Source organism: Nicotiana tabacum, chromosome 21 (assembly GCF_000715075.1).
Source record: "Nicotiana tabacum cultivar K326 chromosome 21, ASM71507v2, whole genome shotgun sequence".
Taxonomy (NCBI): Eukaryota; Viridiplantae; Streptophyta; class Magnoliopsida; order Solanales; family Solanaceae; genus Nicotiana; species Nicotiana tabacum.
The window spans coordinates 58581142-58605967 of NC_134100.1; the positions used below are offsets into that span (position 1 = coordinate 58581142).

The 24826-nt window shown below is 41.2% G+C and overlaps 1 protein-coding gene across 1 annotated transcript; it reads right to left on the reverse strand.

Annotated features, from left to right (window-relative positions):
* Positions 1-646: 646 nt before the first annotated feature.
* On the reverse strand, positions 647-24427 carry LOC142175245 (uncharacterized). The gene is made up of 7 exons (XM_075241827.1): positions 24393-24427; positions 13771-13900; positions 13416-13707; positions 12682-12923; positions 11533-11775; positions 10713-11076; positions 647-894 (listed from the first exon to the last, which is right to left on the reverse strand). The coding sequence occupies exons 1-7, from the start codon at positions 24425-24427 to the stop codon at positions 647-649; spliced, it is 1554 nt and encodes a 517-aa protein (XP_075097928.1).
* Positions 24428-24826: the final 399 nt, after the last annotated feature.

Sequence of the window (24826 nt, forward strand, 5' to 3'; positions counted from 1 at the left end):
CAAATAGTTTTTTGTAGCTGTCATGTATATGAGTTCCCTCACTGGGAGCCATCCTAAAGTCCACTCAATCTGATTCGCCTTTAAAGTTCTCAAGTGGGTGATCCAAGCTTCAACCCCTTCTGGAGAGTTGTAATCTTTTACCCTCTACTCATAACTCTCAATGAAGTTACTCTTTCTTGGGCCATAGCTTATAAATTTTGGATGATTGCGGAGATGTTCAATTAATGACATTTATAGAAGGATATTGCAACCTTCAAAGAATGTCGCCCCAGACTTACACCATGTTAATGCCCGATAGATATCCGACAATATAAGTGGAGCAAGTGTGTGATCTTCTTTGGCAGTTAAGACTTGTGCAATTCTGGCCATACGGATATCAATTGTCCCTTTTTTCATTTGGGAAGACCATGAGGCCCAGGAATGCCACTATGAAAGCAAAGCGACGATGAATTTTCCAAGTATCTTTGCTTTGCTTGTTGTTCAACCCCTTTTCATGCATTTCAAACCCATTTGGATGTCCATACATGGAGTACAGGAAGTAGAAAGAGCAACATCCATCGTTTACTTTGTTCTTCCTCATTTGTTTACTGATGTTCAAGAAATCAAAGAACCGGCGCACAGAGGGAGGCCTTGGGAATATAAGTTGCTATTTTCTCAAGTCCCGGCCGAAACCAGTATATCCGACTATTTCCTCCAGGGTGGGAATGAGCTCAAAGTTCGAGAAGCGGAAGACATTGTAAACGGGATCCCAGAAGGTCACTAAAGCCTTGATCAGATCATTCCAGGGCTTGATTTTCATAATATCCGTGAGAGCACCCAAATATTCTATTACCCAGTCTTGACCATCTTTACCCAAGTCATACCACCACATTTGAAGCTGCAGTGGAGCTTGCTCTACAACATTTAACGGCGGGTTCTAGACAATGTTCATTTTGTACCTGTGAATGGTTAGGGTTAGGGTTGACTCTAGTTCGAAAGACAGACCAGCGGCTTTTGCAAAAACCAGTTTTTGATTTTTCAAAGGGAAATCGCCTGAAGGTGGCTATTTGTGCAGTGTTGGCCAAAATGGTCATCTTTGCAATAATGGCCCCTTCATACTTTCAAATAAAGTTTTGAGGTCGGGGTAAGGCATTTTATGGGAAAAGTGATGCTTTATTGACAGACATGTCCGTTCTTGGCGAGAATAGCCCTTTGACAATTTAAAGGTATTCTAAGGCTATTCCGGCAAAATTGGCGCAGGACTTAACCGAAGCTGGGTCGGTTTTATTTTTTGATCAATGGACATACTTTATTTATTTGGTTGGAAAAAATTGGGGTCGGCACCGATGAGGTTTGCCTACGTATCTCACATCCGGTGAGAATCAGACCCGCGTAGTTCGGTCAGTTTTGACATAACCGGAAAAACATGATATTGACTCATTTTGAAATACATTTTCTTTTTCTAATTTTTTTTGTTTTCAAAAATTTTGGCAGAGTTTCGAGGCATTTCAAATACCGGGATTTTCAGAACCGGGTGAATTTTCTATTCTACCTCACTCTTGGTTTTTCTGTTGTTTGTATTTTCTTAACCGGTCAACAAACAAGCCGAAACAAATCAATGCTCACATAGCACGTAAGATGCATCAGGATGGTCTTTTATTTCGGGTAGACCTGTCCTAGATGGACCCAGCCTCTGTGTTGAGTCCCCAAAGTCAAATGCGCATGATGCAAACAAACGTTCCTACTAGGGATCCGACATGAGGCTATGTTATTCTAGGTTTAAACCTGGGGTGCGTTCTAGACATGGCTTACCCAAGCGGACAGCTTGAGCCGAGGTGGGAGCGACATACCAGGAGCACGAAAGTCTACCCGGCCTAGTGATTGATCCATCCTCGTTCTATTTGATATGACCTCTAACAGAAAAGCGGGCCACGCGTACGTGTGCACCATATTTTTAGAAGACTCAGAAGGGAGGCGTAAGAAGGCAGTTTAATACAGTTCAAATAATATCAAAGCAGTAAATGAGCGGCAATTAGCACATTAGGCCAACAAATACAGTATTATCAACAATGAATAAAGCCAAGTACAAATTACATTACAAGCTCGAATTCAAGACCCCTCCCCAGCAGAGTCGCCAGAGATGTCACACCTCCTTTTTCCCGAGGGGAATATGGAGTTTTTCCAATTTAAATGACATTAATCGAAATTGAATTATTTATTTAGTTTCAGAGTCGCCACTTGGGATAATTTATGGTGTCCCAAGTCACCGATTTATTTTAAATCCTAAATCGATAAAGTTTGACTCCATTTAAAGTTTGCGAAAACCAAAAAACCGGGTAAGGAATTCTGTTAACCCGGAAGAAGGTGTTAGGCACTCCCGAATTCTGTGGTTTTAGCACGGTCGCTTTAATCATACCTGGCTTAATTAGATTGTTTAATTACGTATTTTAGAACCTATGTGTTTTTACCTTTTACCGCTTTTAAATATGGCGTTTATGGATTTAATCTTTGAAACAGACTATATATGTATAAGTCTGCTTTGTTTGGGGCACTAAAATCATGTCACGCGAACGTGTACACAATTAATTGTGCTTTATTAATTTAAGATTGTTTGGCCAAAGTTGCCCGAACGCATACCTCGATTTAATTTTGGATATCGGGATCACATCGCGCGGACATGTACGCGATCACGATAAAAATCCATGCCTAAAGCATTTCTACGAGTGTTTAATTAAGGCATTTTATTTACTAAGATTGTTTGACCATGGTCACGCGAACATGTACCTTGGTTTGTTTTTGACATCACAACTATGTCATGCGTGCGTGTACATAATTATAATAATTAGGTTGATTATAAATACCTTAAGTTATGCTTATGTCTCTAAGCTAAATACTCTATGTCATATGGCTAAGTGTAAAGGTTTGATATTAGGCAATATGTTTGTTTGTATTAGATAGGGGCAGCCTATGTATTATCTGTCAAGCAGGCTTAGATTTAAAGTTTGAGGCCTGATAAGGACGGAGTCCAAATGAACTCTAGCCCAAGACATATATTTGAGTCTAGCTAATGAATTCAGTTCAAAAGAATTTGGGCCTGCTTGAGTCTAATTGATTCTGGCCCAATGCATATTTTAAGGCAGTTAGATGAATTCAGTCCAAACGATTTGGGCCTAGTGATCATGGAGTCCAAATGACCCTGGCCCAATACCATGTTATTAAGCAATCAATCAACTAAACACATTTAATTCAGAAGGATCTGGGCCTGATGATGAGTCCAAATGACTCTGGCCCAATGTTCATTTTTATGGACAACTAAATGAAATTAACTAAAGACATTTGGGCCTGGTGATAATGAGTCCATGTGACGCGGGCCCAACTCAATGTTATTAAGCATTCAATCAATTAAACACATTTAATTCAAGAAGGTTGGGCCTAATAATGAGTCCGGTTGACTCTGGCCCAATATTTATTTGTGGACAAATTACTCAAAAATGATTTGGGCCTAATGATAATGAGTCCAAGTGACTCTGGCCCAGTGCATATTTGTGTGAATGAGTTTGGAATTTATAACAGTAATTATCAGATTTTACCTATATTTGGTTTGTCTTTAAAAACAGAAAACTAAAAAGGGGTCTGGGGATACGAACTAAAAATTAAATTAGGATAATTTTCTATTGATTGCTTAAGTCTCCTATTTCTTATATTAACCTATGTTAAAGTAATAAGTTTTAAAACTCATTTGCATTTGAAAATCTTAAAGTGTAAATACCTCAACTCATTTTATTAGCCAAAGACCCATAGTACAATCTCATGGACCCAATTGATTTGGGCCTGAATTCGTACCCTGATTACTGTTAGGTTTCTTGTAAAATCCATCTTTTTATGATTTTAAACTAATAGTATTGGAATTACTATATTTTAATTGTTTAATGACATAGTAAAACTACTAACTAACGCAAGGCATGAGAGGATATAATATAAAACTGAACTAAATTATCTCGCTAACATGGGCAGTGATAACAAATCTTCCTACTACTCATCTAACAAATTTTTCTAAAAAAATGCTTTTCTTGTTTTTATTATTCGAACGTACCGATCTTATGACTTCATGAAGCTTTCAACAGATTTGATAATTTTTTCAGAACCCTTTAACATAAAGCTAACATAATTTAAATTGCCTAAAACAGTGTAAATGATTAGCTATACATGTTTTCATACACAACTCTCAAACAAACAGCTATATGCAATATTCAAATAGAACACAGATTTTTGATAACCAGTATAGTCATAGTCATGATACAATAAGATTTAAACATTTACATTATTTAAGAAAGTACCTTGATAGCAACAAAAATAAATAAGTAAGAAAATAAGTATCTGAAAGCTTGAAGTAAAGCCGCAGCAACGAATGAAACCCAGTAGAATAAGAAGACGACAAATTTTTAAAATAGAAAAGGAATGTATATTTTGATTCTGAAAGATCAAGGTTGATTTTCAGAAGTTTTTCTTTTGAAAGAGAGCAAAACCTTAAAGCGGTCTATAATGTGTATTCAGATCTAGAATCAATCCCCCTCTAACGAAAAAGGAGGAGTGTATTTATAGAGTGAAGGAGTGAAAAGGGATGAGAATTAGGGTACAAAAGAATCTACCAGAATTCCCTATAAATTAGGAAAATGGCATCTTTCTTAACAGAAATGGACAGCTGTCCAATTTTTAGTACCTTCCTTATCTCAAAAAAGGGACAAGTGTCCAATTTCTGGATATTTTTGGATATTATCCCTACTTTCCTACTCAGAATTGGGACAGTTGTCCCTATTCTAGAAGTTTCTAGTATTATCTGAATAATTGTAAGAATTAGGATTTCAAAACTGACCCTTAAGGGTCTTGGAATTACCTCAGAACTGGATCGGTTATGGGCCTGAGTCAGGTGACTCTGGGCCTAAGGACTTTGGGCTCTTAAACTTTTACAAAGTTATGGACCTGTCTATTCATTCAGACAGGCCCAATTTATGAGCCAAGTAGAACGGGCCACTTCAGTGAGGCCCAGTTCTTAACCAAACAAACAACAGTAAAATAAATAAAATAAAAAAAAATGGCGATTAATTTAACAAAATAAATAACAAAGCAGTAATACTAAAATAAACTCAGAACTAATAAAGATAAAAATAAATAATAAACAAAACAGAAAGCAAAAAAGGATAAAAATAAAAAAAAGCAACAACACAGAATAAAAAGCGTAATAATATAAAAATTAAGGAACACGGAATATTTCTAAGCACTGATTTTATATATATTTTTAGTTTGTTTAATTAAACGATTTAAACAGAATATCAGACAGTAATAAATAAATAAAATAAAGAAAGAAGAACAGTAATCGACACAAAATATAAAGATGAAAAACAGGAAATAATCATAAAGTATACCAAAAAAATAGATCTAGCCGCTAAAAACCCTCATGCCAAGACTCCCGTCTGGGATCTGAGATCCTTGATGGGAGATCTTGGCAGGAGGATTATTAAATGGCCTAGGTTGAAAAAATGGAAAATAGATCTAGGGTTTCGGAGACCCTAGATCTAAGATCTAGGGATTTTGGTGGGGTTTTGGAGAATTTGGTTGGTAAGGCGAGATTCAGGGAGTTGAGGAGAGTATATGGTATGTGTTTGAGGGGTTTTGGAGGTCCACCGCCGCCGTAGGGCGATTTCCCACGGCGGGACTAGGGTGGCGTTAGGATTTCAGTTGTTTTTAGGGGTTAGATTTGTTAATTTTTTTACGGGATTTTGGGGTGAGGTGATGTTTAGGAAGTGTAAAGGGATAGAATAGGGTGGATCTTAGGTGATTTGGGGTGGTTTTAGGTTGGAGGAAGATGGAGGCGGCTAGGGTTTGGAGTGGAGGGTGGAGAGACGGGGGGTCGTCTCTTAGGGTTAGAGAGAGAGAGATGTGGGGGGGGGGGGGGACAAAAATGAGGGGGGCGGGGTTCGTTTGGACACTTATATACTAAGTGCCAGGCCAGTTTCGGACCGTTAGATCTAGTAAAGATCAACGGTCAGGATCGCGTGGCACTTAAACATCGTCGTTTGGTTTAGTGATGGGGCTGACCGGATTCTTGATATTGGGCTAAGGTGTTTGGGATAGATTTTAGGGATTGAGCTGGTTTTTACACTGGCCCAGTCCGTTTTTAGGCTAATTTAAACTCCATTTTGTTTAATTAACTTTTAAAAATCTATTTAATTTAAACAAATCTTAAATTGAGTGCTAAATTATCTTAATTTGTAAACTTAAATCAACTATCTATTTTTATTATTTACATAATTAGTTAATCTTCAATTATTAAAAGAAAAAATTACTAATAAACCATTTTTTGTGATTTTCTTCTAATATGATCAAATCATGTAATTAAGTGCTAAATTCAATTAAAAACCTAATAATGCTATATGATGAGGATTTAAATATTTTTGTTGTTTTCTATGATTTCAAAAATGAAAAAATCCAACTAAATGCAAATAATTTCAAATAATTTAACAAAAATCTAAAAAATAAAATATGAATAATTTATTTATTAATTTTGTAGGAATATTTTGGTAGGGTAAAAATTACATGTTCACAATGAATATATGAATTGTTGAGTTTTGATGCTTGATTCTTGATTGTAAATGTTATTTTGATATTTTGAGTTCACGAAAAAATTCGTATATGGTTATTATACTTGTGTGGATATGTAGAGTGGGGCCCGAGGGGCTCGGAGAAGTTTCAGATTAGTTTTTATCTGTTTTGGAAAGACTTGGTGCTGCAGTCATTGCAATTGCATTGAGCTTCTCGCAAATGCGAGGCTCGCAATTGCGAAGAAAATCATGCATTTGCGAAGGTGGGATGGGGGAGGCCAGCTTCGCAATTGTGAAGCTGCTGTCGCATTTGCAACCCTCGCAATTGCAAGGTATGTGTCGCATTTGGGACATCAAGGTCATTTTTGCATTTTCGAACACGGGTTCACATTTAGAAGCTGCGCAATTACGAACCGTGGTTTGTAATTGCGACATATGCAGCTGGGTTAAAATAGGAGATTTCGGGATTAGCTCATTTTATTCTATTTTTGAAACCTAGACTTTGTGGCAGACGATTTTTGGAGAGATGTTTCTTTTCAACTTCAAGGGTTAGTAGCTTTAACTTGTTTTTGATCAATTTCCATAACTTTTCATGGATTTTCATCCCTAAATCTTAGATTTCATAGAGTAGAAATGGGGTTGGGTAAAAACTTAGGATTTTGTATTTTAGAAATTTATAACTCGATTGAGGTCGGATCTCGTAACAAGTCACATATTTGGACTCAGGGATGAATGGGTAATCGAGATTTGGTCTTGATTTTGAATTTTGACCAGGTGGACCCGGGTTGACTTTTTCAAGTATGTTAACGATTGAACCTTTTTGATACTGAGGTAGTTTCTGAAGCTTGTTTTGACTCATTTGGGCATTATTTAACTATATTCAAGTGGTTTTGAATCTTGTTCTAAAATAAAAGTTGGGTTAGTTTGTTGATTTTGTTTTGAAAAAGGTAAGTATTGTGGTTAACCTTGATTTGAGAGAATTAGGATTTTATTGGGACTATTTGCTACGTGATTTATATGTAGGGAACGACGTTCATGCAAGGTGATGAGTGCATATGTGTTGTCATGAGATTAAACCATGCGGGTGAAACTAGTAACTCCATGCCTTTACTTATTTCATACTTTTACTTGTTAGATGCCCTCATTTTATACACATTTTCATTTGATATATGCCTTTACTTGTTCGATGCCTTGTCACGACCCAAAATCCTAACATGTCGTGATGGCGCCTATCGATGGTACTAGGCAAGCCGATTCTCAAAAATACTTCCAATGTTTCACAAAAGATAAGTCAAAAGCTTTTACATGACAGAGTTTTCGTAAAAGAAAACATGAGTTAAACTCAAAATACAGTGCGGAAAAATAGCCCCAAACATCGGGTGTCACTAAGTCATGAGCATCTAAACAACCAGTCTAAGAAACAGTGTCTACAAGAGTCTGTGTCAAGATACCAATACAGAAAAGAGAAAAATAACAAGGAAGGAGAGACAAGGACTGCGAACGCCGGTAGCTACCTCGTGAATCTTCGATACTCAACCACGCACGAGATCAACGTCCTCCGTGACCAGAAACACCTAGATCTGCACACGAAGTGCAGGATGTAGCGTGAGTAAAATCAACTCAGTAAGTAACAATAATAATTAAGGAACTGAAAGGTAGTGACGAGCTATATAAATACAGTTCATTTAGTAATTTCGGCAATGAAAGTAGACATATTTCAATTCCGGCAATTTAAGATAAGTCAGTTGCACATTACCAAGTTCAGGTAAAATCGGATACAATATTTTCCAGAAGTTTCAGAACAATGGCATAAATCATCTAAGTGCAGCAACAAATGTAACAAGTGCAACCGCTCAGGGCAACAGTACCTCAGGCTCTCTCAATAGCTCAACACTCGGCTCGCAGCCCTCAATACTCACACTCAATAGGTACCTGCGCTCACTGGGGGTGTACAGACTTTGGAGGGGCTCCTACAGCTCAAGCGCTATAATCTGCACGGATAACTCATATGTTGCACGGACAACTCACGTGCTATAGTATCATATCAAGATCCGCACGGACAACTCACGTGCTATGGTATCAATACCTCACAAACAGGCCCTCGCCTTACTCAGTCATCAACCTCTCTAGTCTCATGTCCCTCAGTAATAAAGGGGAATCAGCCCAAAACAGAATGATATAATGTATCAACAGGGAATAACAGAGACTGAGGTATAATATGAAAGTAATACTACAACTGAGTACAAGTAACAATAAGCAGGAAGGTTCAACAGGTATCACGACCACTGGGGTCTTCACAACACCAACACATAGCCTAAGCATGATTTCTAGCATGATTCACTGTCAAATTTCTATAGCACAGAATGGGTACATAGCTAACAACAAACTTATTCAACTTTCCAATTTCACGGAATGGACCAAGTCTCAATTCCCACGGTGCACGCCCACACGCCCATCACCTAAAATGTGCGTCACCTCCAAAATACTCACATAATACAATAATCCGGGGTTTCATACCCTCAGGGCCAGATTTAAAACTGTTACTTATCTCAAACCGAGCAAAACTCTACTCTGAAATGCCTTTACCTCTCAAATCGGTCTCCAAACGTCCCGAATCTAGCCACAAGTAGTACAATACAGTCAATATAGGCTAAAGGGACCAATTCCACAAGAAAAGTACTATATTATAGCCAAAAATCCGAAATCGGCCTGAACCCGGCCCCCGAGCCCACGTCTCGAAATTTAACAAAAAGTCACAAAACCCGAAAGCTCATTCACTCACGAGTCTAACCATACCAAATTTACTCAAATCCGATAACAAAATCCCTTCCAAAACCTCAAAAATCTAACTCAAGAACACTTCCTCTTTTTGTTTTTCCAATTTTCCACCCCAAATCACAAATTAGATGATGGAATTAAAGACATAATCATGGAATTTAGCCAAAACCAAGTAAGAATCACTTACCCCAATCAACTCTATGAAAATCCCTTAAAAATCGCCCAAATCCGTGGTCTCTAGCTTAAAATATGAAGGATGGGTTCAAACCCTCATTTTTGAAATTAAATATCGTTTCCCAGATTTCCTTCTTCGCGAACGCGACCGTCCTCTCGCGTTCGTGTAGGCCAATTTGACTGCCTCTCAGTTTAACACTTCGCGAACGTGATGCTTTACCAACTCTGACCTTCGCGAATGCGACCCATGCCTCGCGAATGCGTAGACCAAAGGCTGGGGGTCCCCAGCTGCCTCACTCCTCTTCGCGAACACGACACCACTCCCGCGTTCGTGATGCACACACAAACCACACCTTCGCGTTCGCGTACAAAATTTCCCAGCTCACAAACATCCTTCGCGAACACAAGGCTCCTCTCGCGAACGCGTAAGAGGAAACCAGAAAAACACAACAACAGACATCAGCCATTAACCAAGGTCCAAAAATGATCCGTTAACCACCTGAAACTCACCCGAGGCCCCCCGGGACCTCAACCAAACATACTATCAAGTCCCAAAATATCAAACGAACTTAGTGGAACCCTCAAATCACCTCCAACAACATCAAAACACGAATTACACACGGATTCTAGCCTAATGAACTTTGAAATTTTTAAATTCTACAAACGATGCCGAAACCTATCAAACCACGTCCGATTGACATCAAATTTTGCACACAAGTCACAAATGAATCCACGAACCTACTGCAACTCCAGAAATCAGAATCCGACCCCGATATGAAAAGTCAACCTCCCAGTCAAACTTCTCAAAAATTCAACTTTCGCCATTTTAAGCCAATTCTACTCCCGACCTACAAATCACAATCCTGACACGCTCCAAGTCCAAAATCACCCAACGGAGCTAACGGAACCATCAAAATTCCAATATGAGGTTGTTTACATATAATTTGGCATCCGGTCAACTTTTTCAGCTTAAGATTTCAATTAAGAGACTAAGTATCTCAATTCACTCTGAATTTACTCCAGACCCGAACCAACTAACCCGGTAAGTCATAAAATAACATTGAAGCACAAAAATGAGCAAAAAAGAGGAACGGGGCTACAACTCTCAAAACGACCAGCCGGGTCGTTACATCCTCCCCCTCTTAAACAAACGTTCATCCTCGAACGAGTATAGAGACATACCTGAAGTGGTGAAAAGATGAGGATAACTGTTGCGCATATCTTGCTCGGTCTCCCAAGTCGCCTCCTCGACTGGCTGACCCCTATACTGAACCTTCATATAAGCAATATTCTTCGACCTCAGCTTTCGAACCTGCCTATCCAAGATCTCCATCGGCTCCTCAACATAAGATAAATCCTTGTCTAACTGGACTGAGCTGAAATCCAACACGTGAGACGGATCGTCGTGATACTTCCGGAGCATAGAAATATGAAATACTGGATGAACTCCTGCTAGACTGGGAGGCAAGGCAAGCTCATAAGCAACCTCCCCAACACATCGCAACACCTCAAATGGGCCGATAAACCTCGGGCTCAGCTTGCCCTTCTTTCCGAAACTCATAACACCCTTCATGGATGACACCCGGAGCAGGACCCGCTCTCCAATCATGAATGCAATATCGCGAACCTTCCGATCCGCATAACTCTTCTATCTGGACTGGGATGAACGCAGTCTATCCTGAATCACCTTAACCTTCTCCAGAGCATCCTGAACCAAATTTGTACCCAATAATCTAGCCTCGTCCGTCTCGAACCTACCTACTGGAGACCTACACCTCCTACCATACAGAGCCTCATACGGTGCCATCTGGATGATCGACTGATAACTGTTGTTGTAGGCAAACTCTGCTAGTGGAAAGAACTGATCCCACAAAACCCCAAACTCCATCACACACGCACGAAACATATCCTCTAATATCTGAATAGTACGCTCAGACTGTCCGTCTGTCTGAGGGTGAAATGATGTGCTCAACTCCACTCTAGTACCCAACTCATACTGTACGACCCTCCAAAACCGTGATGTAAAATACGTGTCCCGGTCAGAGATGATAGATACCGATACGCCATTAAGCCTGACGATCTCACGGATATATACTCGAGCCAGCTGCTTGGAAGAATAGGTAGTCATCACAGGAATGAAATGATCTGACTTGGTCAGCCTATCCACAATCACCCAAACTGCATCAAACTTCCGTTGAGTCCATAGAAGCCCATCAACGAAATTCATAGTGATCCGCTCCCATTTCCACTCCGGAATCTCTAATATCTGAAGCAACCCACCTGGTCGCTGATGCTCATACTTCACCTGCTGGCAATTTAGACACCAAGCCACATACTCCACTATGTCCTTCTTCATTCTCCTCCACCAGTAATGTTGTCTCAAGTCCTGATACATCTTCGCGTCACCCAGATGAATAGAATACCGCGAACTGTGGGCCTCCTCAAGAATCAACTCACGTAGCCCATCCATATTGGGCACACAAATTCGACCATGCATCCTCAGTACCCCATCATCCCCAATAGTCACATCTCTGGCATCACCGTGCTGAACCGTGTCCTTGAGGATAAGCAAATGAGGATCATCATACTGGCGCTCTCTGATGCGATCAAATAAGGAAGATCGAGAAACCACATAAGCCAATATTCGATTCGGCTCAGAAACATCCAATATAACAAACTGGCTGGCTAAGGCATGAACATCCAATGCCAATGGCCTCTCTACTGCTGGAAGATATGCTAAGCTCCCCAAATTCTCTGTCCGGCGACTCAAGGCATCGGCCACCACATTGGCCTTCCCGGGATGGTACAAAATGGTGATATCATAGTCCTTAAGAAGCTCCAACCACCTCCGCTGACGCAAGTTAAGATCCTTCTGTTTGAACAGATGCTGCAAACTCCGGTGATCATTGTAAATCTCACAATGGACACCGTACAAATAGTGCTGCCAGATCTTCAAGGCATGAACAATAGCTGTTAACTCAAGGTCGTGGATAGGATAGTTCTTTTCATGGGGCTTCAACTGGCGCGAATCATAAGCAATCACTCTGCCCTCCTACATCAGAACACATCCAATACCGATCCGAGAAGCATCACAATAAACTGTGTAAGAACCAAAAGTTGATGGTAGAACTAGAACTCGGATCATGGTCAAAGCAGTCTTGAGCTTTAGAAAGCTCTCCTCGCACTTATCCGACCACCTAAAAGGAGCACCCTTTTGGGTAAATTTGGTCAAGGGAGATGTGATAGATGAGAAACCCTCTACAAAACGACGGTAATAACCAGCCAAACCAAGAAAACTCTGAATCTCTGTGGCTGAGGACGGTCTGGGCCAACTCCGAACCGCCTCTATCTTCTTCGGATCTACCTGAATACCCTCACTAGACACCACGTGCCCCAAGAACGCCATTGAACTTAGCCAAAACTCACACTTGGAGAACTTAGCATAAAGCTTCTCCTCCCTCAACTGCCGCAACACGATCCACAAATGATGGGCATGCTCTTCCTAGCTACTAGAGTATACCAGGATATCATCAATGAATACAATAACAAACGAGTCGAGATCAGGCTGAAACACACTATTCATCATATGCATGAACGTTGTTAGGGCGTTGGTCAGCCCAAAAGACATCACAAGGAACTCATAATAACCATAACGGGTCCTGAAAGCTGTCTTAAGAATATCTGAGTCCCAAATCTTCAACTGGTGATACCGTGACCTCAAATCAATCTTGGAGAACACCCTCGCTCCTTGAAGCTGGTCAAATAGATCATCAATACGCGGCAAAGGATAATTGTTCTTGATTGTGACTTTGTTCAACTTCCTATAATCAATGCACATCCTCATAGTACCATCCTTCTTCTTCACAAATAGAACTGGTGCACCGGAAGGTGACACGCTAGGCCGGATAAACCCCTTATCAAGGAGTTCCTGAAGCTGCTCCTTCAATTCCTTCAACTCCGCTGGTGCCATACGATACGGTGGAATAGAAATGGGCTGAGTTCCTGGCACCAAATCAATACCGAAATCAATATCACTGTCAGGCGGCATGCCCGGCAGGTCTGCAGGAAACACATCAGGGAAATCTCGCACCACCGGAACAGAATCAATAGCAAGGGTCTCTGCACTAACATCCCTCACAAAGGCCAGATAAGATAGACAACCCTTCTTAACCATCCGCTGAGCCTTCAAGTATGAAATCACTCTACTAGGAACATAGTCTATAGAGCCACTCTACTCAACCCTCGGCAACCCCGGCATCGCCAACATAACTGTCTTCGTGTGATAATCTAGAACCGCACGACATGTAGACAACCAATCCATACCCAAAATCACGTCAAAATCGACCATACTAAGAAACAATAGATCCACTCTAGTCTCCAGACTCCCAATAGTCACCACACATGACCGATATACACGGTCCACAATAACAGTATCACCCACCGGCGTAGACACATGAACAGGTGAAACTAGAGACTCACGGGGCATATCAAGATAATGAACAAAATACGAGGACACATATGAATAAGTGGAACCAGGGTCAAATAATACAGAGGCATCTCTATGGAAAACTAAGACAATACCTATGATCACAACATCCAAAGCAATGGCATCTGGTCTGGCAGGAAAAGCATAGAAACGGGCCTGGCCGCCCCCTGATCGGCCTCCCCCTCTAGGGCGACCCCTAGTTGACTGAGCCCCACCCCGAGCTGGCTGGACGGGTGGTGAAGCTGTTGGTGCTGGTGCCATCGGTCGAGAACTCTGTTGTGGAGTCCCACCCAACAACCTAGGGCAATCTCTCTTAATATGACCAAAATCTCCGCACTCGAAACAACCCCTCCTCTGACGGATCTGTTGCCCCTCATACCCCGAGAAACTACCAATAGACACCTGAGCTGACGAGGCAGGGTGAGAACTCTATGTTGGTGGTGCACTAAATGAAGACTGGCCCTGCTGATAGCTGTGTGAACCATGACCAGATGATGCACCACGGTGAACTGGGCAAGCCGTCTGAGCATGTCTGAAAGGACGACCCCTACCATGGTGGAACTGACCCCTAGAAGGAACACCGCTAAATCCACCCTATGTACGAGGCCTCTTGGCCTCCTTCTCAACCCGCTCCTGGCTGTGAACTATCTCAATCTGACGAGCAATGTCGACAACCTCATCAAAAGTAGCACCAGACACTCTCTCTCTAGTCATAAGCAATTGCAGCTGAAAAGTGAGGCCATTTATGAACCTCATGATCCTCTCCCTGTTGGTGGGAACCAACCAAACAGCATGACGGGCCAACTCCGAAAATCTCATCTCATACTGCGTCACAAACATATCACCCTGACGAAGCTACACGAACTGCCTGCGCAGCTCCTCTCTGCGGGACTGAGGCACGAACTTCTCCAGGAAGTATCACGACCCAAAATTTCTCACCGATGGGACCGTGATAGCGCCTAACATTTCACTTGCTAGACAAGCCAACGTTAGAAAATCGTTAAACCAATTCCTTATTCCCATTCAGTAATTAACAATAATTAACTAAGATAAAATATAATAAGTGCGGAATATCATAAAACTGTATTAATTACTACCACCCGGATCTGGAGTCACAATTCACAAGCATTCTAGAATTTACTACAAGTAATTGTCTGAAGAAATACAACAGTCTGAATGAAAGAAACCGTAGAACAGAAAGATAGACAGGGACTTCAAGGTCTGTGAACGCCGACAGATCTACCTCGAGTCTCCGGACAGCGGACCAATAGCAAAATCTGGATCAACCCGAGCCGGTATCAAAATCTGCACAGGAAGTGCAGAGTGCAGTATCAGTACAACTGATCCCATATACTGGTAAGTGTCGAGCCTAATCTCTAAGAAGCAGTGACGAGGCTAAGGCAAGGCACCTACAAATCAACCTTTACAATTTAACAGTGTATATACAAATAACAAAAATGAAGAACTAAACAGGAAATGTCGGGAGGGGAAACATACTGAGGGGAATACAAGATAAAGAACTACAACAGAATGATCACCGAAGCAGTCAATATACCATGAATCAACAGGAATAGTGAATACATTAAGGAAAATTGCACAGCATCACCCTTCGTGCTTTTACTCTCAATCTCACCATAAAATTAATAGAAACGGCACGACATCACCCTTCGTGCATTAACTCTCATATCATGGCACGGCATCACCCTTTGTACATTAACACTCACAATATGGCACGGCATCACCCTTCGTGCATTAACACTCACAATATGGCACGACATCACCCTTCGTGCATTAACACTCACAATATGGCACGGCATCACCCTTCGTGCATTAACACTCACAATATGGCACGACATCACCCTTCGTGCATTAACACTCTCCCTTACCATAATGCAATGCATAAATATCAACAGGGAGATAGAATAACAAGTACAAACCTTACTTCAACATTTGGTTCCATAACATCAATCTCAACTTTGAAATAAAAACTCAATTATCACCAGAAAATCCGTAAACATGATAAGAACGATAAATTGAACAACACTAGTATAACACATCGCAATTAGGCATAGGAATGAGACAATATAAGAAAAACTGAGAAACATGGAAAACAGGTAAATTGGCGGCGCATAAGTACTCGTCACCTCACATATATGCCGCTCACATGAATTTCACTTAGTCAAAACTCGAGGTTCGGACCAAAATCTTTTTACCCATTCACCCCCGAGCCCGAATATATAATTAGTTTTGGAATCCGACATCAAATTGAGGTCTAAATCCTCAAATTTTGAAATTCCTAAGTTCTACCCAAAATCCCTAATTTCACCATGAAAATCCTAGATTCTAGGTTGAAATCTTGTAAAAAGGTGTAAAAGATTGAAAGAAATAAGTTAAGAATCATTTACCTATGATTTGGGGAAGAAATAGCCTTTGGAAAATCGCCTCTTGAAGTTTAGGTTTTGAAAAATGGGAGAATGAATGAAAAATCTCGTCTAAGTTCAAAGTTATCAGCTGCAGATGTCGCATTTGCGACCTGAGCTTCGCAAATGCGAAGCTTGCAATTGTGAAGGGGCTATCGCAATTGCGAAGCCTTCACAATCCTGCTGCCTTCGCAAATGCGAGGAAAGTGACGCAATTGCAATCACTGACCTCGCAAATGCGGACAAAAGATCGCATTTGCGATCCATACCCCTCCCAAACTCCCTTCGCAAATGCGAAGAAAAGTTTGCAATTGCGAACACAGGCTGGCCCAGCTTCTCTTCGCATTTTCTATGAGAAGTTCGCAAATGCGACCTCAACAGTGATCGCAAATGCCAACCCTGACCTCGCATTTGCGAGGTCTGAGGCCTGCAACACAGCTGAAGCACACCAGCTATTTTTCTAAGTCCAAATCACTCCGTAGCCTATCCGAAACTCATTCGAGCCCTCGGGGCTCCAAACCAAACATGCACACAAGTCTAAAAACATCATACGAACTTGTTCGCGCGATCAAATTGCCAAAATAACACCTAGAACTACGAATTTAGTACCAAATCAAATGGAATTCTCAAGAACACTTTAAAATTTCTATTTTCTCAACTGGACGTCCGAATCACATCAAATCAACTCTGTTTCTCACCAAATTTCACAGACAAGTCTTAAATATCATAGTGAACCTGTACCAGGCTCCGGAACCAAAATACGGACCTAATACTAACAATGCCAAATATCAATCAATTCTTAAAAACAAATAATTTTCAGACTTTTAATTTTTATCAAAAATTCATAACTCAAGCTAGGAACCTCCGAATTCAATTACGGGCATACGCTCAGGTCCCATAATTCGATATGGACCTACCGAGACCGTCAAAACATGGATCCGGGCCAGTTTACCAAAAGTATTGACCGAAGTCAACTAAAATCAACTTTTAAGGAAAAAATTCTTATTTTCATTAGTTTTTAACATAAAAACTTTTCGGAAGCCTGCCCGGACTGTGCACGCAAATCGAGAAGGGTAAAAATGAGATTTTTAAGGCTTAAGAGCGTAGATACGAGTTCTAAAACATAAGATGACCTTTTGGGTCATCACAGGAAGAGAACAGAGAACTGTTGCCAAGTAAGGGGTGTTGCGTTGTCCGGCCTACGCCTCTTGTAAGCCTCCCACCAACTGAAGGCATACCCAGATAACTGAAAGGTAGTGAACGAGACCCCACTGGTCTCTAGAATACGTGCTGTACGGAGTATCTTATGGCACTTATCCAAGAATCCCTGTGCTTTCTCTCCGTCTTTACCACTGAAAGATGGAGGCTGGAGTCTCCCAAACCTCTCCAATCTACGTTGCTTATCATCAGGCATGATAGGAACCACATAGTCCTGAGCGGCTGCAACAGGATGGGTTGGTGGTACCCCCGATGTCTGGAGTCCCTGTACCACCTGCTCTGGTGTGCGGGCGGCGGGAGTCTGAGCATCTCCCCTGGCCTGAGAAGTGGCTGATGTGGCCGAAATAGAGACCGCCTGAGCAAGACTGGTACATGTGGTCAGAATCTAAGCTAAGGCCTCCTGAAGGCCTGGAATCACAATGGGCACGGGTGGTGCCTGAGATGGTCCCACAGGCTCATCCACAACTGGAACCTACTCCTGAACTGGGGCAACTGGTGGATCCGCAGGTGCTGCCCTAGCTGCTGTGTGAGCTGCACCTTTGCCCCTACCGCGGCCTCTACATTGACCTCAGCCTCTCACGGCCCTGACTGGTGGTACTGGTGGCTGTCCATCCTGCCCCGTAGTATGCATCCTCACCATCTGTGAGATAATTAGAACAACAGAAATTTAGTTACCAGAATCAAAATATTCGCACGACAAGAATTCAAGAATGTGAAGTTTCCTAAGGGTTCGGCAGCCTCTCGAAGATAAGTACAGACGTCTCCGTACCAATCCGCAAGACTCTACTAAACCTGCTCATGACTCGTGAGACCTATGTAACCTAGGCTCTGATACCAACTTGTCACGACCCAAAATCCTAACCTGTCGTGATGGCGCCTATCGATGGTACTAGGCAAGCCGATTCTCAAAAATACCTCCAATGGTTCACAAAAAATAAGTCAAAAGCTTTTACATGACAAAGTTTTCTTAAAAGAAAACAGGTGTTAAACTTAAAATACAGTGCGGAAAAATTGCCCCAAACATCGGGTGTCACCAAGTCATGAGCATCTAAACAACCAGTCTAAGAAACAGTGTTTATAAGAGTCTGTGTCAAGATACCAATACAGAAAAGAGAAAAATAACAAGGAAGGAGAGACAAGGACTGCGAACGCCGATAGCTACCACGTGAATCTCCGATACTAAACCACGCACGAGATCAACGTCCTCCGTGACCAGAAACACCTGGATCTGCACACGAAGTGCAGGGTGTAGCGTGAATAAAATCAACTCAGTAAGTAACAATAATAATTAAGGAACTGAAAGGTAGTGACGAGCTATATAAATACAGTTCATTTAGTAATTTCGGCAATGAAAGTAGACATGTTTCAATTCCGGCAATTTAAGACAAGTCAGTTACACATTACCAAGTTTAGGTAAAATCGAATACAATATTTTCCAGAAGTTTCAGAACAATGGCATAAATCATCTAAGTGCAACAACAAATGAAACAAGTGCAACCGCTCAGGGCAACAGTACCCCAGGCTCTCTCAATAGCTCAACACTCGGCTCTCAGCCCTCAATACTCACACTCAATAGGTACCTGCGCTCACTGGGGGGTGTACAGACTCCAGAGGGGCTCCTACAGCACGGACAATTCACGTGCTGCACGGACAACTCACGTGATATAGTATCAATATGTGAATCCGCACGGACAACTCACGTGTTGCGCGGACAACTCACATGTTGCACGGACAACTCACGTGCTATAGTATAAATATCTGGATCCGCACAGACAACTCACGTGCTGCACGGACAACTCACGTGTTATAATATCATATCAAGATCCGCACGGACAACTCACGTGTTATGGTATTAATACCTCACAAATAGGCCCTCGTCCTCACTCAGTCATCAACCTCTCTAGTCTCACGGCCCTCAGTAATAAAGGGGAATCAGTCCAAAACAGAATGATATAATGTATCAATAGGGAATAACAGAGACCGAGGTATAATATGCAAGTAATACTATAACTGAGTACAAGTAATAATAAGCAGGAAGGTTCTACAGGTATCACAACCACTGGGGTCTTTACAGCACCAACACATAGCCTAAGCATGATTTCTAGCATGATTCACTGTCAAATTTCTATAGCATAGAATGGGCACATAGATAACATTAAGCTTATTCAACTTTCCAGTTTCACGGAATGGACCAAGTTCCAATTCCCACAGTGCACGCCCACACGCCTGTCACCTAGCATGTGCATCACCTCTAAAATACACACATAATACAATAATCCTGGGTTTCATACCCTCAGGGCCAGATTTAAAACTGTTACTTAACTCAAACCGAGCAAAACTCTACTTCGAAATGCCTTTGCCTCTCAAATCGGTCTCCAAACGTACCGAATCTAGCCACAAGTAGTAAAATACAGTCAATATAGGCTAAAGTGACCAATTCCACAAGAAAGGTACTATATTATAGCCAAAAATCCGAAATTGGCCCGAACCTGGCCCCCGGATCCACGTCTCAAAATCCAACAAAAAGTCATAAAACCCGAAAGCCCATTCACTCACGAGTCTAACCATACCAAATTTACTCAAATCCGATAACAAAATCCCTTCCAAAACCTCAAAAATCTAACTCAAGAACACTTCCTCTTTTTTTTCCACTTTTCCACCCCAAATTACAAATTAGATGATGGAATTAAAGACATAATCATTGAATTTAGCCAAAACCAAGTAAGAATCACTTACCCCAATCAAATCCACGAAAATCACTTCAAGAATCGCCCAAATATGTGGTCTCTAGCTCAAAATATGAAGAATGGGTTCAAACCCTCGTTTTTGAAATTAAATATTATTGCCCAGATTTCCTACTTCGCGAACGCGACCGTCCTCTCGTGTTCGCGTAGGCCAATTTGACTGCCTCTCAGTTTAACTCTTCGCGAATGCGACCAATGCTTCACGAACGCGATGCTTTACCAACTCTAACCTTTGCGAACGTGACCCATGCCTCGCGAATGCGTAGACCAAAAGGTTGGGGGTCCCCAGCTGCCTCACTCCTCTTCGCGAACGCGACACTACTCCCGCGTTCGCGATGCACACACAGACCACAGCTTCGCATTCGTGTCCTCTTCTTCGCGAATGCGAAGAACAAAAGTTCCTATCTCACAAACATCCTTTCACGAATGCGAGTCTCCTCTCGCGAACACGTAAGAGGAAACCAAAAAAACATAGCATCGGACATCAGCCATCAACCAAGGTCCAAAAATGATTCGTTAACCACCCGAAACTCACCTAAGGCCCCCCGAAACCTCAACCAAACATACCATCAAGTCCCAAAATATCATACGAACTTAGTCAAACCCTCAATTCACCTCCAACAACATCAAAACACGAATTACACATAGATTTAAGCCTAATAAACTTCGAAATTTCCAAATTTTACAAACGATGCCCAAACCTATCAAATCACGTCCGATTGACCTCAAATTTTGCAAACAAGTCATAAATGACCCCGCGAACCTACTGCAACTCCCGGAATCGGAATCCGACCCCGATATTAAAAATCAACCCCCGGTCAAACTTCCCAAAAATTTGATTTTCGTCATTTCAAGCCTAATTCTACTCCCGACCTCCAAATCACAATCCGGACACGCTCCTAAGTCCAGAATCACCCAATGGAGCTAACGGAACCATCAAAATTCCAATCCAAGGTCATTTACACATAAGTCGACATCCGATTGACTTTTCCAGCTTAAGATTTCAATTAAGAGACTAAGTGTCTCAATTTACTCTGAATTCACTCCGGACCCGAACCAACTAACCCGGTAAGTCATAAAACAACAGTGAAGAACAAAAATTAGTAGAAAAGGGTAACGGGACTACAACTTTTAAAACAACCGGCCGGGTCGTTACATGCCTTTATTTGTCACATGCATCTGCTTGTTTCATGCCTTTACTTATTACATGCCTTTACTTGTTACATGCCTTTACATGTTACTAGTTATATGCCCTTCCTTTCTTCATGAATTTACATGGCTCATGCCTTTACATGCTTTATGCCTTACTTTTTTTATGCCTTATTACTCTATGCTACATGGGATTTTGTGACTACTTGATTTTACATGTGCTAATGCCTTGTTGGAGTCCTTGTTAAGATATATATGTGAGGTTAGCTCTAGGATATTGGGTTGGCTATCATACTTTGCTCGTGTTCTTTTTCCTTGGTGAATTAAATATTTTTGTTCTCTTTTATGTTATATTGTGATTTTCTCCATACTTGGTTGTTTATTGGGTTCTTTCACATGAATTGGCATGTTGGATCGAGTTGCACACCGAAACGATATAAATTATTGATGATATTGAGATTTAGGTCGAGTTGCATGCCGCAATGCCATGTATTTGGATCGGGTTGCATACCGCAACAGATATTATATTAGATGGCTATACCTTGGTTGTTGTTCTTCGTTGTGGTGATGTGTTATATAGATATGCCATGATGTTACTTTCCAGGAACCTTGCTATGTATTCCCTTATTTAATGTTATTATTTTATTTATCTATTTCTATATTTCTATTACTTTCTGCTTATTACTTGCACGGGTTTATAAGTAAGTTTCTTGTCATAGCCTCGTCACTACCTAGTCAAGGTTATGCTCGATACTTACATAGTACATTCGTCGGTTGTACTCATACTACACTTCTACACTTCTTGCACAGATCCCAGTATTGGTCCTAGCAGTGCTCCTAGGGGGATTAGCTCAGAGTATTCAGGAGACCTGGGGTAGTGCTACATGTCGTTCGCAGACCCTGAAGTCCCCTCCCTATTCTTTTATTGTTGTGTATTGTTCCAGACATTATTGTATTTTCTTGCAGACGTTATATTTAGTACTCTTAGTATCTCATGTATTTGTGACATCAAATCTTAAGAAATGGATTAGACAATGCTTGGCTTTAGCCTTATTGTGTATTTATGAGTTTTCAATCTTTATATTCATTATTATGTTGTAAACTATCATATTTTCTTTATTTATTGTTATTAAGTGTTGGCTTTCCTAGCAAGCTGTGTTAGGCGCCATCATGACCCCTTGGTTGGAAACTTGTGAATCTAGAGCTATGATACCAACTTGTCACGATCAAAAATTTCATCAAGTCGTGATGGCACCTAACCCAACCTGATAGGTAAACAACCTAACAAATAACACAACTCGAATACAATATTATCAATAATCAATAGAAAAGAAGGATGAATTCCATAAAGTATCCCAAGGATTAGTAATACAAGTCATGAGCGACTAAGATTAAGAATACAACTTTGGTATGAAGAATAAATACAACATCTGCTCGAAGTTTACATAAATATAATTAGAAGCCCTAAACTATCATGAAAAAGTTATGGATCGCTCGTACAACTTCAATGCTAGCCTTCATAATCCACAGCAGCTCAGCTCCGAGATCTGCACACAAGTTGCAAAAGAGAGAAACATGAGGGGAAGACCCTAAGGGGATGGATCCTTATCCACACGCTGCACAAACAAATCACATGCCATAATCATAATCACCGCATGGACAACTCACGTGCCATAATCATAACAACCACATGAATAACTCATGTGCTATAATAACTCAACCTGCACAGACCAATCACGTACTATCAACTCAGTCCATCACACAGAAAGCATATACAAGAATACATGCATAAAAACAATGGATATCAAATCACATTCTCATGGATTGATAAAATAGCATGCTAAGGTATATGCATGTGCAAAATGTACAACTCAGGTTAGGAAAGTGCACCATATAATAATGAGTATCATGTTCAGACAGGAAATCAAGACTTACACATGACCTCTAGCATAATTCGAGAAGTTTACATAGTTATACAAATATATAAAGTATGATAGCAGGAAGCACAATATCCAAAATAAGGCATAATGCAGCCTCAAGATGACATAATCATGAATCATAAATAGCACCCGCATATATGCTTGTCATATCGCATATACGTCGGTTATCACATATTTCAATTAGATAAATAAGGTTATATCCTAAGGGTTAATTCCTTATAAGAATATTAGGCAAAATACTTACCTCATCCGAGCTAGCCTTCAACCTCAAATCATGTAAAATTCTTGCTTTAGCCCTCCAATCACGCAAATCCAATCCAATCATCGACCAAGAAAGTCAAACAATGCCATGGGAAGCAATCCTAATAAATAAAGCTTCAAGTTTTGAAGAATTCTCAAAAAGGCAACAAAAGTCAACTCGGGCTTGCACGCCCAAAACCCAAAACAAATACCAAATCTCGATGGCCCATAACCCTCTTGCATTGCATGAAAATCTCCTTGAAAAATTTCCCCACTCTAAGTCTAGGGTTCAAAATATGAGAGAATGAGTCAAAATTCTGAAATCCCAACTATATATTCTTCCTAGGGATTACCCTTCGCGATCGCGAAGCACAAAAGTTGGTTGCCCAAAATAAGTCTTCACGATCACATTCAACCCTTTCCAAATGCGAAGGTCTCCAGCTCTACCTACATTGCGAATGCGATATCCTAATCACTAAGCCGTAGAACAATCCCCGACCGGCCTCTTCCTTTATGCGAACGCGGACCACAACACGCGAACGTGTAAACCAGCTTCTCCAATAACTGAAATTATACCTATGATCATAGCATCTGAGGCCATTGCCTCGGCCTACCAGGAAATCATAGCAACGAGCATGACTGCCATTGGTCGGACCTCCACCAACCTGACCTTCTTCTCTAGGGCGACCTCTTGCTGCATGTCCTCCTCCCCTAGCTGACTGGGCAGGGGGTAATGTAACAATGTGGGAACTACTGACTAAGAAATACTTCCTCAATGTCCTCCTCCTCTTGTGCCTCTAACAAGCTTGGGGAAATACTTCCTCACATGGACAAACTCTCCACACATATAACAACACCTAGCTGATGAGGCTGATGAGCCTAAATCTGCCCCTGATGTCCTGAATGCCCACAAAAAAACTCTGAATAGACGAAGCACGATAAGAACTTATTAAGAGTACTACAAGATAATGGAACTAGTATGCTGAAGGATGGTCGAGCCACTACACCACGAGCAACATACTATGTAGAATAAGCGGCCTTACAATGATGGCCTCTACCAAACTAACCCTAACTCTAGATGAGGTACTATTGAAACTAC